The sequence below is a fragment of the Jaculus jaculus genome, chromosome 3 (assembly GCF_020740685.1).
Source record: "Jaculus jaculus isolate mJacJac1 chromosome 3, mJacJac1.mat.Y.cur, whole genome shotgun sequence".
Lineage (NCBI taxonomy): Eukaryota > Metazoa > Chordata > Mammalia > Rodentia > Dipodidae > Jaculus > Jaculus jaculus.
This window is the reverse complement of record NC_059104.1, coordinates 72,485,477-72,499,617: the sequence shown is the minus strand read 5'-3', so window position 1 is coordinate 72,499,617 and position 14,141 is coordinate 72,485,477. Positions and strand designations below refer to the sequence as shown.

The 14,141-nt window shown below is 39.2% G+C and overlaps 1 protein-coding gene and 1 non-coding gene across 2 annotated transcripts in view; both read left to right on the top strand.

Annotated features, from left to right (window-relative positions):
* The window catches only part of Zmym5 (zinc finger MYM-type containing 5), a 38,094-nt gene extending 24,274 nt beyond the window's left edge, over window positions 1-13,820 (top strand). Inside the window, exons 5-8 of the mRNA XM_004665890.2 lie at window positions 2,490-2,772; window positions 4,303-4,462; window positions 6,284-6,493; window positions 12,764-13,820. Coding sequence (XP_004665947.2) covers window positions 2,490-2,772; window positions 4,303-4,462; window positions 6,284-6,493; window positions 12,764-13,504 — 1,394 coding nt within the window. The 3' untranslated portion in view covers window positions 13,505-13,820. The remainder of the gene's footprint in view (window positions 1-2,489; window positions 2,773-4,302; window positions 4,463-6,283; window positions 6,494-12,763) is intronic.
* Window positions 1,350-1,456, top strand: LOC123459656. The gene has a single exon (XR_006636414.1). It is a non-coding gene; the product is annotated as a U6 spliceosomal RNA (small nuclear RNA).
* Window positions 13,821-14,141: the final 321 nt, after the last annotated feature.

Genomic DNA, 14,141 nt, shown 5'->3' with positions numbered 1-14,141 from the left:
CCTACATGTAACACTGTACCATTTCAAAGATAACAATCATGTTAATAATAATTGTGGTCTGTGTAAGGCTGTGGAAAGCTGATCCTATTCTGACTAATCCACCACCCATATTAATGCCTGAGAAATAGTGCATTGGAAAGCCAGAAATAATTGTAGATTGATTAACATTTAAGTGTTATGTCTTAACAGATAGAGAAATGGCTACATGGTTATAGGCACTTGCTTGTGAAGCCTGACAACCTGGGTTTGATTTCCTAGTACCTGCATGTAGCCAAACACACAAAATGACTTGTGTGTCTAGAGTTCACTTGCATTGGCAGGATGCCTGTGTGTGCCCATATTTACTTTCTCTCTCAAATAAATAAAAAAAATTTTTAAGTGTTGGTTATGGTGGAGCATGCCTTTAATCGCAGCACTTTGGAGGCAGAGGTAGAATTGCCGTGAGTTCAAAATTAGCCTGGGACTACAGAGTGATTTCTCAGCCAACCTGGGCTAGAGGAGACCCTACCTTGAAAAAAACAAAAGTATTGTCTTGGACTGGAATCCATCCTTTTTTTTTTTTTCTTTTTTTTTTTCTTTTTTGGCAAGGTGGAGTCTTGCTGTAGCCCAGGCAGGCCTGGAATTCATTATGTAGTCTCAGGCTGGCCTTGAATTCATGGCATTCCTACCTGTGCCTCCTGGGTGCTGGAATTAAAAGGTGTACACCTACCTTCCAAGGCTTAGGGTCTAATGTGGAAGAGGTGGCAGAAAGAATGTAAGAGCCAAAGGAAGGGTAGGACTCCTTACAACATGCTCTCCTTCTAGCCACAAAATGGCCTGGATATCCATGACCTCACAGTGCCTGACACTACCTACACTACCTGACCATCATAGAGGAGGAAAAGATCATGACATCAAAATAAAAGAGAGACTGATTAAGTGTGCACCACCCTGCTCGGCTTGGAATTCATCTTTTTAATGTATTTTTTTAATGTAGGCATTCATAAATTTTTGTTCAAAATGTTTTAAAACCAGGTATGGTAGCAGAAGCCTATAATCCCAGCACTTAGGAGGTAGAGGCAAGAAGTATCAGGAAAGTCAGACATGGTGGCACATGCTTTTAATCCCAGCACAGGAGGCAGACGTAGGAGGAGCGCTGTGAGTTCAAGGCTACCCTGAGACTACATAGTGAATTCCAGGTCAGCCTGGCACAGGGCAAGACCCTAACCTTGAAAAACCAAAAAAAGAAGAAGAAGAAGAAGAAGAGAAGTGGTGTCAGGAATTGAAGGCTATCATTGGCTACATAGCATGGTCAAGACTAGCCTGAGCTACATGATATCCTAGCTTTAAAAAAAAAAAATGCTTTAGATGTGCTCACTTTGGCAGCATATATATTCAAATTGGAATGATACAGAGAAGATTAGCCTGGCCCCTGCTCAAGGATGACATGCAAATTCAAGAAGTAGTCTATATATATATAGATATAGATATAGATATAGATATAGATATAGGCTTTACACAGATTTTTTTTTTAAATTTTTGTATTTATTTGCAAGCAGAGAAAGATAGTGAATGCTAAGGCTTCTTGCCACCCTAAACACCAGATGCATGTACCACTTAGGTTATCTGGCTTTCCATACATACTGGGAAATCAACCTAGGCAGATAGGCTTTGCAAGCAAGTGCCTTTAACCACTGATTCATCCCCTAGCCTTTGTTCGGTTTTCTGAGGCAGGTTGTCACTCTAGCCCAGGCTGACCTCAAATTTATTTTGCAACTCCTACCTCATCATCGTGAGTGCTGGGACTAAAGGCATGTTTGTATATCCAATACATGCATATGGAAGGCTAAAGACAACATCAAGATACCTGTTTCCTCTTTCCTTCTTTGACACAAGGTCTCTTGTTTTATTGGTGAATTCACCAGTCTAGCTGGTCAGTGAATTACTGGACTCTCATGGCTCCATGTCTCATTGCTGTATGTGCATCAGGAATACAGACATATGTACCACTTTGTGTCTGATTTTACATGAGTGCTAGGGACTTGATTTTGGGCTATCAGGCTTTCATGGAAGTGCCTTTAGCTGCTGAGCCATCTCCCAAGCCCCTAACATTTCATTTTTTGTTTTTGGTTTGAATTTGTAGTCCTCTTCTCTTTGCCTCCCAAGTGCTGTGATTTCAGATTATGCCACTTCTTCTCAGGTCATGCAGAGTAGAGAGCTGGGGTCAGAAGCCCTAGCACTGTCTCTGCCAGCTAGGGTCTCTTAACCAAAAGAAAAGACAACCTCCCAAAACAACTTCACCAACTTGAGACCAACTATTGAAACTTAGGAACCTATGAAGATATTTCACACCCATACACAACAGTAGATCTCCTGGGATGGATATGAAAGTTATCCGACCTTAACCACTTGGCTGCTTCACTACTCTTAAACTCTTAAAATTTCAAATATGTTCCCAATATGAATTTTTACTTATTCCATGCTTTTTTTTAATGTGTTTAATTTTCAAGATTCTTGGATCTCTCAGTCAGCAGTATTTCCCCGTAATCAGGAACAGCCAGGGATGGATTCTTCATCAACAGTGACCTCACTTTCTAAACAGAATTTCCAACCTTCTGCCCAACATCTTATTAAACCAGCTAAAATCATTTGTGCAAACTGCAAGAATCCTTTAAAGAAGGGACAGACAGCTTATCAACGAAAAGGATCAGATCACCTCTTTTGCTGTACCACCTGCCTTTCTTCTTTCTCTTATAAACCTACTCGAAAGACACGGAATGTAACCTGCAAAAAGTAAGGATACCTTTAACATTTCTCCATGTGTTTGAATGCTAGCAGTATAAATAAATACTCTAAATGTAATTGCAAACTATTATAGATTCAGTGCTGAAATATTAAAAGGAAAAGGAATATAGATAAAGTCACTACCAGAATTTTATTTTGTTTTATTTATTTATTTTAATGAAAGAGAGAGGATAGGTGTGCCAGGGCCTCCTGTCACTGCAAATGAACTCTAGACATGTGTGTCACCCTGTGTAGTAGACAGCCACACATTGCTAGGATGAACCTCTAAACCAGGCACAGTTATGGTAAAAGGGATATTTATTGAAGCTTAACAGATCTAGGGGAAGTTCCATAATGGCAGAAGACGCTGGCTGGCTTTCAAGGGTCCATGATGAGAGAAAAAGCCATGACCCAAAATCCACACCACACTGCAGACTTAGGAATTCCAGGCAAAGCTTCGGCACCTTGTGTATCTTTAGAATGGAATTCCAAATCTACCTCCACACATTAGGTTTGGAACCTAGGATCCTCTCAGTGATTCCTCCTCCAGCCAGATGGCTACAGATACAAATTTCAACAAAATCCTGAATATACTGGGGGCCATCCATTCAAACTACCACACCTTGCATCTGGCTTTATGTAGGTACTAGGAAATTGAGGATTGAACCTGAGCCAAAAGGCTTTTTAAGCTAGTGCTTTTGGCGTTTTTGTTTGTTTTGAGATAGGATCCCACTGTAACTCAAGCTGACCTGAAATTCACTATGTAGTCTCAGGCTAGCCTGAAACTCAAAGCAGTCTTCATGCCTCTACCTCCCAGGTGCTGGGTAGCAAACATTTTTGAATGCTGAAGAACTTCAGTAAGTTTCTTTTTTTTTTTTTATGTCCACAAATACTTTTTTTAATTTATTTTTCAAATTTTTATTATCAACTTCCATGATTATAAAAAATATCCCATGGTAATACCCTCTTTCCCCCCACTTTCCCTTTGAAACTCCATTCTCCATCATATCCCCTCTCCATCTCAGTCTCCCTTTTGTTTTGATATCATGATCTTTTCCTACAGTAAGTTTCTTGTGCTACAAAAGATATTTTATCTTTTTCTTTTTTCATATCACTTAGAAACTAGTGGCAGTGAAGCTAAAAGTAGATTTGTTTTTTAAGGTAGATTTTTTTAATGTAGTGTTTTTGGGGTTAAGACAATAGTTTAGCATTGAAAGTGCTTGCTTGCAAGCTTTACCAGCCTGGGCTCAGTTTCTCAGTCACCCCCATAAAGCCATATGAACCATTATTCATTGGCACTGACAAGAGGCCCTGGTACCCCCCCACACACACACACACAGATGTAAATAAAAAATTTTTAATTTAATTCATTTATGTATTGGCAATCAAAGAAACATGAGACAGACAGAATAGGCACTCCAGTGCCTACAGCCACTGCAAACAAACTCCAGATGCATGTGCCACTGTGCATCTGGCTTTACATGGGTACTATGAAATCAAACATGGGTCCTTAAAACTTTGTTTCTCCCTGTGTTTCAGAGGTGCACCTACAAAGAAAGCTACTGCTCCTCCAGTGGAATCAAGAAAATCCTTACAAGAAATTTGTGATGTATCTTTATCTTCCTATGAAGACAACCAGAATCTTAGAAAAGAAATTTTTAACAAGTCAAGATGTACAATCTGCAATAAAGTTGGAGAGGTCTGGCTTTTTGTACCTATTATTATTTAGGCTCATAGTGATAATACATGGCACATATATGTGTGTATTATATGCAAATATATGCACATGTGCATGCAGATGTGCATCCCCTATGTAAATGTGTGGAAGCCAAAGGAGAATGTTGGTTGTTCTCCTCTTTATTCCTTGAGTCAGAGTCTCACTGAAGCTGGAGCTGCTGTTTTTTTCAGACTGACTAGTGTACTCCAATGGTGCATCAGTCTTCACCCCCAATAGGACTGGGATTACAGACTTTTACAGCCATGCTGTCTTTTATGTGGGTGTTGGAAATCGAATTCAGACAGTCTCAGGTCCACTGTCTTACACAGCAAGTACTCTTACCTGCTGAGCTGTTTTCCTAGCCCAAGATAATGTTGACTTACACATGCTGTTATAAGCTCTGCAGTATACATGATATATATCCTGCTTAAAATGACTAATATAGATAAATTAGGATTCTTTTATTAAAATACATCCATACATCCCTTTGCTCAGCATTCGGTAGGCTTGTTGTGAGTTTGAGGCCAGCCTAGACTAGAGTGAGACCCTGCTTCAAACACACACACACCAAATCCCATTTTTATAGTGTAGAAATATCAGTAGAATTGGTTGTAATCATAAAGCAATAGTTTTGTGATAGAATTTGTTTATATTAACAAAATAAAGGTGTAGATTCAAGACACAAAGGGAACAACAGACCTAGTACAAGAATATGTGGAACAAGTGGAGTGATTTCATGGAAGAGACATTAGTTCACATAGTCCTGCTTTGTTTTACATTGTCCTTGGTAATTAAATTTGGTGTTGATTAGCTTAGGGTAAATTTATTTCAAAGCTGGAAGATATGCTGACACCATTATAAATATGGATAATTATTCTTTTGGTCCCTCCCATAAATGTAGGGTGAATTGTATCACTATCTTAAGTCCCAGTCTTTTTTTTTTTTTTTTTTTTTTCCCCAAGGTAGGGTCTCACTCTAGTCCAGGCTGACCTGGAAGTCACTGTGTAGTCTCAGTGATACTCCTACCTCTACCTCCCTAGAGCTGGAATTAAAGGAGTACACCACCATACCTGGTTCCTGGTCTATTTCTTTTAAACATGTCATAATAAAGACCAGTTCATGAGTTCGAGGCCACCCTGAGATTACATAATGAATTCCAGGTCAGCCTGGGCTACAGCAAGACCCTACCTCAAAAAACAAAAACAAAACCTGTTCATTTATCTGAGAATAGTGGTTGCGTAACCTGTAATCCCACCACTTGGAAGAATGAGATAGGATGTTGAGTTCAAGGCCAACCTGGGCTACATAGGGAGACCCACAAAACATACCAGTTCAGTTTCTGTCATTCTTAAATGTTTTTAGGAAAGTTGTTAGTTTTATTACTTTTTGAACTGTGGATCTTGCTTTTAAAAAGAAATTAAAGAGGCTGAGTATGGTGGCTCACACATTTTGTCCCAGCACTTAGGGGGCTGAGGTAGGAAGACCATTGTGAGTTAAAGACAGGCTGGGACTCCACAGTCCCAGGTCATGCTGGGTTAGAGAGACGTTTCCTTCAAACAACAAAAAACAAAAAAAAAAAAGGAATTAAAGAAAAAATGAAACTAACCTTTCCCTGAAAATTTCTTCTGACAAGATATGATTGATTATAGAAATACTTTGTTTCTATAGCAGAAACTAATAATTTTATTGCCTGTTGTACTAATTTGGTTCATATATTTTATTGAACTGATAAGAACAAATGCCCAAAGGCTGGTTAGATATACTTCACATATCTTGGTTAATAAATTTTGGGTTTTCTTTTAGATTCGCCATGAAGTCAGTGTTAATAATATAACACATAAACTGTGTAGTAACCATTGCTTTGATGAGTACAGATTGACCAATGGTCTGATAATGAACTGCTGTGAACATTGTGGAGAATACATGCCCAGTAAGAATACTGGAAAGAATATCCTGATTGAAGGTCAACAGAAGAGATTTTGCTGTCAAAATTGTGTCAATGAGTATAAAAAGGTAATACTTGCAAGTTTTACATGGTAGAGTATATAATACTTTCAATCTGTGAACGTTAATCAGATTTACTTTAGAAGCATATCAAGCTCCATTTTATCATTGAGCTGACCCATCTCAGGTAAGCATTGTTGTAAGTAAACTTTGGTAGATGTTATAAGAATAGGGTGTAAGGCTAGAGAGATGGCTTAGTGGTTAAGGCACTTGCCTGCAAAGCCAAAGGACCAAGGTTCAATTCCCCAGAACCCATGTAAGGTGGCATATGCATCTGGAGTACCTTTGCAGTGGCCAGAGGCCTGTTGTGCCCATTCTCTTCCTCCCTTCTGCCCCCATCCCCCTTTCTCTCTCAAATAAATAAAAATATTTTTAAAAAATAGGGTATGGGTAGATAAATGGCTTAATGGGTAAGACACTTGCCTGCAAAGCCAAAGGACCCAGGTTTGATCCCCCAGGACCCAAAGAAGCCTGATGTACAAGGTGGAACATGCATCTGGAGTTCATTTGCAGCAACTAAAGACCCTGGCACTCCCTTTCTATCTCTATATGCCTCTTCCTCACAAGTAAAATTTAGAAAAAAGGGAATAGTGTGTTCCGTCCTTTTCAATTCTATGTATTTTGCAAGAGAGGGTGGAGGACATCTTGACAATACAAATAATTCCAGACACATTTACCACTTAGTGCATCTGGCTTTATGTAGGTACTGGGGAATCAAACCCAGTCCAGCAAGCTTTTCAAGCACACACCTTTAACTACTGAGCCAGTCCTTTTTCACTTTTTAAAAAAATACTTATTTTATAGAGCCGGGCGTGGTGGCGCACACCCTTAATCCCAGCACTCGGGAGGCAGAGGTAGGAGGATCGCTGTGAGTTCGAGGCCACCCTGAGAATGCATAGTTAATTCCAGGTCAGCGTGGGCCAGAGTGAGACCTTACCTGGGGGGAAAAAAAAATACTTATTTTCAAGGAGGGAGAGAGAATGGGTGTGCCAGTGCCTATATTTGCTACAAAAGAACTCCAGTTACATGTACCACTTTGTGTATCTGGCTTTATGTGGTTATTGGGGAATCAAGCCTGGGTTGTTAGGCTTTGTAGGCAAGTGTCTTAACCACTGGACCATCTCTCCAGCTCCCTTTTTCATCTTTTAAATAAGTGACTTTACTGTATTTGAGTTTTTTCTAAGAGCAGTATGCTCATAAATTTTAGAGAGATAGTATAACAAGGTTTAGACATAGATTATAAGTTGAAGAAGTAGTAGAAATGAAGAATTATATGTAGTCAACATAGAGAGAAGCTGTATATCTGGGTCATCTCAACCCATTGTGTAAGGATTTTAAAATGATTATTGGCAGGTCTTCTGAGAAATGCCAACTAAGAAAATCTAAGTAATATATAAAGAAAAAAATGCAGAAAAATGGATGGATCTGGAAAGTATTATACTAAGTGAGGTAACCCAGGCCCAGAAAGCCCAGTGCCACATGTTCTCCCTCATGTGGATCCTAGCTACAGGTGATTGGGCTTCTGCATGAGAAGGAAAATTCTTAGTAGCAGAGGCCAGTAAGTTAAAAAGGAGATATAAAGGGAAGAGAAAGGAAGGGAGGAGGGTACTTAATAGGTTGGTATTGTGTATATGTAAGTAGAATGATTGAGATGGGGAGGTAATATGATGGAGAATGGAATTTCAAAGTGGAAAATGCAGAGGGGGAGGGTATTACCATGGGATATATTTTATAATCATGGAAAATGTTAATAAAAATTGTGAAAAGAAGAAAATTAAATAAAAGAGAATGAAAGCTTTAAAAAAAAGTTGTGAAACGATAAAAAGAAAAAATGAAGGGATAGGTGTCTAGTTCAGTTTAAAGTGTTTGCCTAACATTCATATGGCTCTAGATTCAATTCCTGGTATTCAGCCTGTTATCATGGAATGTACATTGTCATAAAATATAGAGGCATTCATTTATTTTAAGCCAGTGGTTCTCTAAAGTATCACACGTTAGGATATGCTATTGCCATCTAGTTGGATAGAGGACAGAGATTCCATTCATTATCCTATAATGTATATACATGACAGTCCCTTAGAACAAATCCTTCTACTCAAGACATCCTATGAGCAGAGCATAGGTAGTTGCTAGATAGGATAGATGGTGAGCCTGGTGAGAGGAAGGAAAGTTCAAGGTCTGTCAGGTTTGAGGCCAGCCTCAAACTAGGTCTCCTGGAGACCCTGTCTCAAAACAGACATATTCATTCATATTCCCTCCCTCTCCCTCTCTGTATAAATTTAAAATAGTGTACTTCCCTGTGTAGTGGCCAATCCTGAAATCCCAGAACTCAGCTGAGATATGAGTATCTTGATTACAAGGGCAGCCTGAGATACACAAGGAGACCCTTTCTCAAAATGCAAAAAAAAAATTTTAGTATTATTTGTTTATTTAAGATAGCAAGAGAATGGGTGCACCAGGGCCTCCTGCCACTGCAAGCAAACTCCAGACGCACCACTTTGTGCATCTGGCTTTACATGGGTACTGGGGAGTTGAACCTGGGTCATCAGGCTTTGCAAGCAAGTATCTCCAACCACTAAGCCATCTCCCTCACCTCCACATTATTTTAAATAAATAAAATGACTTCACTCTAAATGCATAGGTGCTTTTTTGTTCAATTTAAAAATGATGATTAGGGCTGGAGAGATGGCTGAGCAGTTAAGCGCTTGCCTATGAAGCGTGAGGACCCTGGTTCGAGGCTCGATTCCCCAGGATCCACGTTAGTCAGTGCAAAAGGGGGTGCTTGCATCTGGAGTTCATTTGCAGTGGCTGGAGGCCCTTGCGCCCCCGTTGTTCCTCACTATCTCTCTCTGCCTCTTTCTCTCTCTGTCTGTTGCTCTTAAATAAATAAAAATAACCACAATTTTTTTAAATGATGATTATACAATAATGAGTGGTAAACAGTTTATTAGGAAATTCTGAAATAGAAATCTATTGTATGTATGAACTTGTTTATGTGTATTGAAGAGATTATGCTAATTTTACCATTAAAACTAATTACTGCCAGGCATGGTGGCACACGCCTTTAATCAGTCTGAGGTAGGAGGATTGCTATGAGTTTGAGGCCAGCCTGAGACTACATAGTGAATTCCATATCAGCTGGGCTAGAAGTGAGACCCTGTTTCAAAAAAACCAAAAAGAAAATCACCTGATTACTATTACATGACTTTTACATAAACTGTTTTGGATTTTTAAGGTAGGGTCTCACTCTAACCCAGGCTGACCTGGAATCCCCTATGTAGTCTCATAGTGGCCTTGAACAACCCTGCCTCCAAGTACTAGGATTAAAGGCGTGTGTCACTACTCTTGGCCTTACTTTTTATAGTAACTTTACTGAGAAATAATTAGTATGCTCTAAATCACCATGGCCTGGCCGGAGAGATGGTGTAGCAGTTAAGGTGCTTGCTGGCAAAGCATAAGGATCAGGGTTCAGTTCCCCACTACCAATGTAAAGCCAGATGCACAAGGTGGCACATGCATCCAGAGTTCTTTTGCAATGGCTAGAGTGAGACCCTTCTTTGAAAAAAACAAAAAAATAAATAAAAGTCACCATGGGGCTGGAGAAACAGTGCTGGTTAAGGCGCTTGCCTACAAAGCCAAAGGATCCAAGTTCAATTCCCCACGTCCCACATGAGCCAGATACACAAGGTGGTACATAAGGCTTGCACTAGCCCTGGTACACCCATTCTCTGTGTCTCTCCCTCACACTCTCTCTACTTTTTTCTCTCTCTCAAATAAATAAATAAAAATATTAAAAATAAAAATCAAGCTGGGCATGGTCTCACACACACTTTTAATCCCAGCACTCAAGAGGCAAAGGATCACCCTGAGTTTGAGACTACTCTGAGACTACATAGTGAATTCCAGGTTAGCCTGGACTAGAGTAAGACCCTACCTCAAAAAAACTAACTAACTGGGGCTGGAGAGATGGCTTAGCAGTTAAGCGCTTGCCTGTGAAGCCTAAGGACCCCGGTTCGAGGCTCGATTCCCCAGGTCTCACGTTAGCCAGATGCACAAGGGGGCGCATGCATCTGGAGTTCGTTTGCAGAGGCTGGAAGCCCTGGCGCGCCCATTCTCTCTCTCTGCCTCTATCTGTCTTCCTCTCTGTGTCTGTCGCTCTCAAATAAAGAAAGAAAGAAAGAAAGAATTTTAAAAAAAACTAAATAAATAAATAAATAAATATGAAAATCACCATGGACAATTTTAGACCATTTTCACCACAACACCATCAAAGATACCTCATAGCTTTTCACTCTTAATTCTCACTCCCTATTTCCCTCTCTTCTTCCAAGTCCTACGAAGCTATTAATCTATATTTTGTCTTTATAATTTTGCCAATTCTGAGGATTCCACACAAATGGATATATTAGTTACTTTACTTGTTGCCATGACCAAACTCCTGGCCAGAAACGACCTTAGGAAGGAAGGGTTTATTTCAGTTTACAGTTTGGGGTTACAGTTTACATGACAGCAGGAGCATGAGTAGACTAGGTCACATTGTGTTTGTTGCCAGGAAGCAAAGAGTGATGATTGATTACTAGGTAGTGGTCAGCTAATTTTTCCTTTTTACAAAGTTCAGGACCCCAGCTGATGGAATGCCACCCAGAGTTAAATTTTTTATGGCTATATTGTATTCTGTTGAATGGATGATAGTGCATTCTTGGTATATGTGCTGCTGAAGTGAGCACAATAGTGCATTCTTACATATTCATTTGTGGTGGACATGTGAGTCTGAAATTTTTTTTTTCTGTTATGCATAATGTTACTATGAACAGGCATACAGGGCTGGAGAAATGGCTTAGTTTTTAAGGTGCCTGCCTGCAAAGCCAAAGGACCCATGTAAGAGATGCACAAGGTGTTGCATGTGTCTGGAATTAGTTTGCAATTGCTGCCTCTCTCTCCCTTCTCTTTCTCAAATAAATAAAAATACATGCTGGTTGTGGTGGCACATGCCTAATCCCAGCACTGAGAATACACAGTGAATTCCAGGTCAGCCTGGGCTAGAGTAAGACCCTAACTCAAAAAAAAAAAGGTATACATAAGTTTTTGTGTATTTGGGGTACATAAATTTTACAATATTTATTTACTTAGAGAAAGAGGCATCTAGAGAAAGAGAATGGGTGCACCAGGGCCTCTAGCAACTGGTTTTACGTGGATACTGGAGATTGAACCTGAGTCCTTAGGCTTTGCCGGCAAAGGCCTTAACCACTAAGCCATCTCTCCAGCCCTGTATGCCTATTCATAGTGACATTTCTTAAAATTTTTAAATTTATTAAATTACCTTGGGGTATCTTTGGTATATTAGAAAAAACTGGATTATGTGGTAACAATGCTCAGTTATCAGTTGAGTTGCAAACTATTATCTAAAGCAGATGTAACATTTTAAATTCCTTAAGAAATTCTAATTCCAGTCGGGAGAGATGGCTCAGTGGTTAAAAGGTGCTTCCTTGAAAGGCTGATGACCCAGGTTCAACTCCCCAGTACCCATTTAAAGTTCTTTACACAAAGTATCTCATGCATCCAGGGTTTGTTTACAGTAGTAATAGGCCCTAGTGTGCCCATTTTCTCCCTCCCTCTCTCTCTTTCTCTCTCTCTCTCTCTCTCTCTCTCTCTCACACACACACACACACACACACACACATCCTTCCCTCTCTCTTCCTCCTCTTCTCATTGAAAATAAAAGCAGTTTTTAAGGAAAGTTCTAATTCATCATCTTCCCTTGTCATAATTTATTATATCCGTTCTAGTGGGTATGAAGTAGTATGGCTTGTTTTGTTTGTGTATCTGTTTTTATATATTTATTTATTTGCAAGCAGAGAGAGTGATAGAAGAGAGACAGATAGAAAATGGGCATGTCAGGGCCTCCAGCCACTGCAAACTCCAGGTACATGTTCCACTTTGTGCATCTGGCTTTACATGAGTACTCAGGAATATAACCCAGGTTGCTAGGTGTGCAGGCAAGCATCTTAACCACTGAGCCATTTCTCCAGCCCTTTGTTTGTGTATCTTTGATAGCCAATAATGAGCATCTTTTCTTTGTTTTGTTTGGTTTGATTTTTTTGAGGTTGGAGCTCTCTAGCCCAGGCTGACCTAGAACTCACTCTTTATTGTAAGGCTGGCCTCAAACTCATACCAATCCTCCTACCTCCTTGCAAGTTCTGGGATTGAAGATATTTTGTCTGTATTTTTTTTAATATTAACAATTCTAATGAAATTGCAACCTATTCTTTTTCTCCCTAGATGATGGAAGGAAAATCAAAAACATCAGTATTAGAAAATAGAAAAAGGAATGCTGTCAGAGAAGAAAATGAAAGAAAACTATGTGGGTTATCAAGTATACTTTCAGAAAAAATAGAAATACCAGAAAAGAAAGAAAAAACCTCAGAGGTAGAAGTTGCAGCACAGGATAACCCAGATACAGTATCGAACTTGAAGAATGAAAATTTACTTACTTCTGTGTCAGCCATAGCTGGTAAGTTTCAAGAGAAACGGGAAGACAAAAATTCTGAAGACTCCGGTATGTCAGTTGTGCTTTCTTTAGATCCAGGTACTTGGCCCCGAATTTTGAATATTAAACAACGGGATTCTCTTATTGAAAATGATCCACCTCAAATAAGAAATTTTAACTTTCCAAAAGACAATACAGGAAGAAGATTTTCAGAAACTTACTATACACGAATCCTTCCAAGTGGTGAAAAGTCTACTAGATCCTGGTTACTTTACTCAGCCTCAAAAGATTCTGTGTTTTGCCTATATTGCAAACTCTTTGGGGAAGGGAAAAATCAACTGAAAAATGAGAATGGATGCAAAGATTGGCAGCATTTGTCACATATTCTTAGTAAACACGAAGAAAGTGAAATGCATATTACCAATAGTGTTAAGTATTCAAAATTAAAATCTGATTTGAAAAATAATAAAATTGATGAAACTGTCGAACACAGATTATATGAAGATGATGGAGTGCTGCTATTTTACACATAATGTCTTAATTTTCTTTTTCACATGACAACGTCTTTACATTGTTCAGAAAAGATTTGTGCCATAAGCCATTATGTTGTGAGAGAGTACCTTAAAGCAGTTATTTATCAATAAATCTAATAGAAAATACATAGTAAAGAATGTTCCTGCCAGACGTGGTAGTGCACACCTTTAGTCCCAGCACTCAGGAGGCAGAGGTAGGAGGGTTGCCCTGAGTTCAAAGCCATCCTGGGCTAGAGCAAAACCCTACCTTAACCAAAACAAAACAAAACAAAAAAAAAAAAGTTCCTATTCCAAACCTAAAAGTAATTGAAGTCAGTGGCCATTGCAGATTTTAGGAGAGGCAGTTTAGTTTTCTCAGTCTATCAGTTCTTAATTCTCTGAAATTCACATTAGAGGACTGCCATTTAGAGGACTTGAGAGTAAGGAAATACTTGCATCTTCTAAGACTAGTTTCAATAAGATACATTTGTAAATAAGCACCTGAAAATTATTAAAATAAAAATATTGGTTGGTTTTAGTAAAACATGCCTTTAATTTCAGTGCTCAGGAAGCAGAGGTAGGATGATTGATATGAGTTGAGGCCAACCTGGAACTTCAGAGTGAGTACCGGGTGTGCTTGGGCTAGAGTAAGACCCTA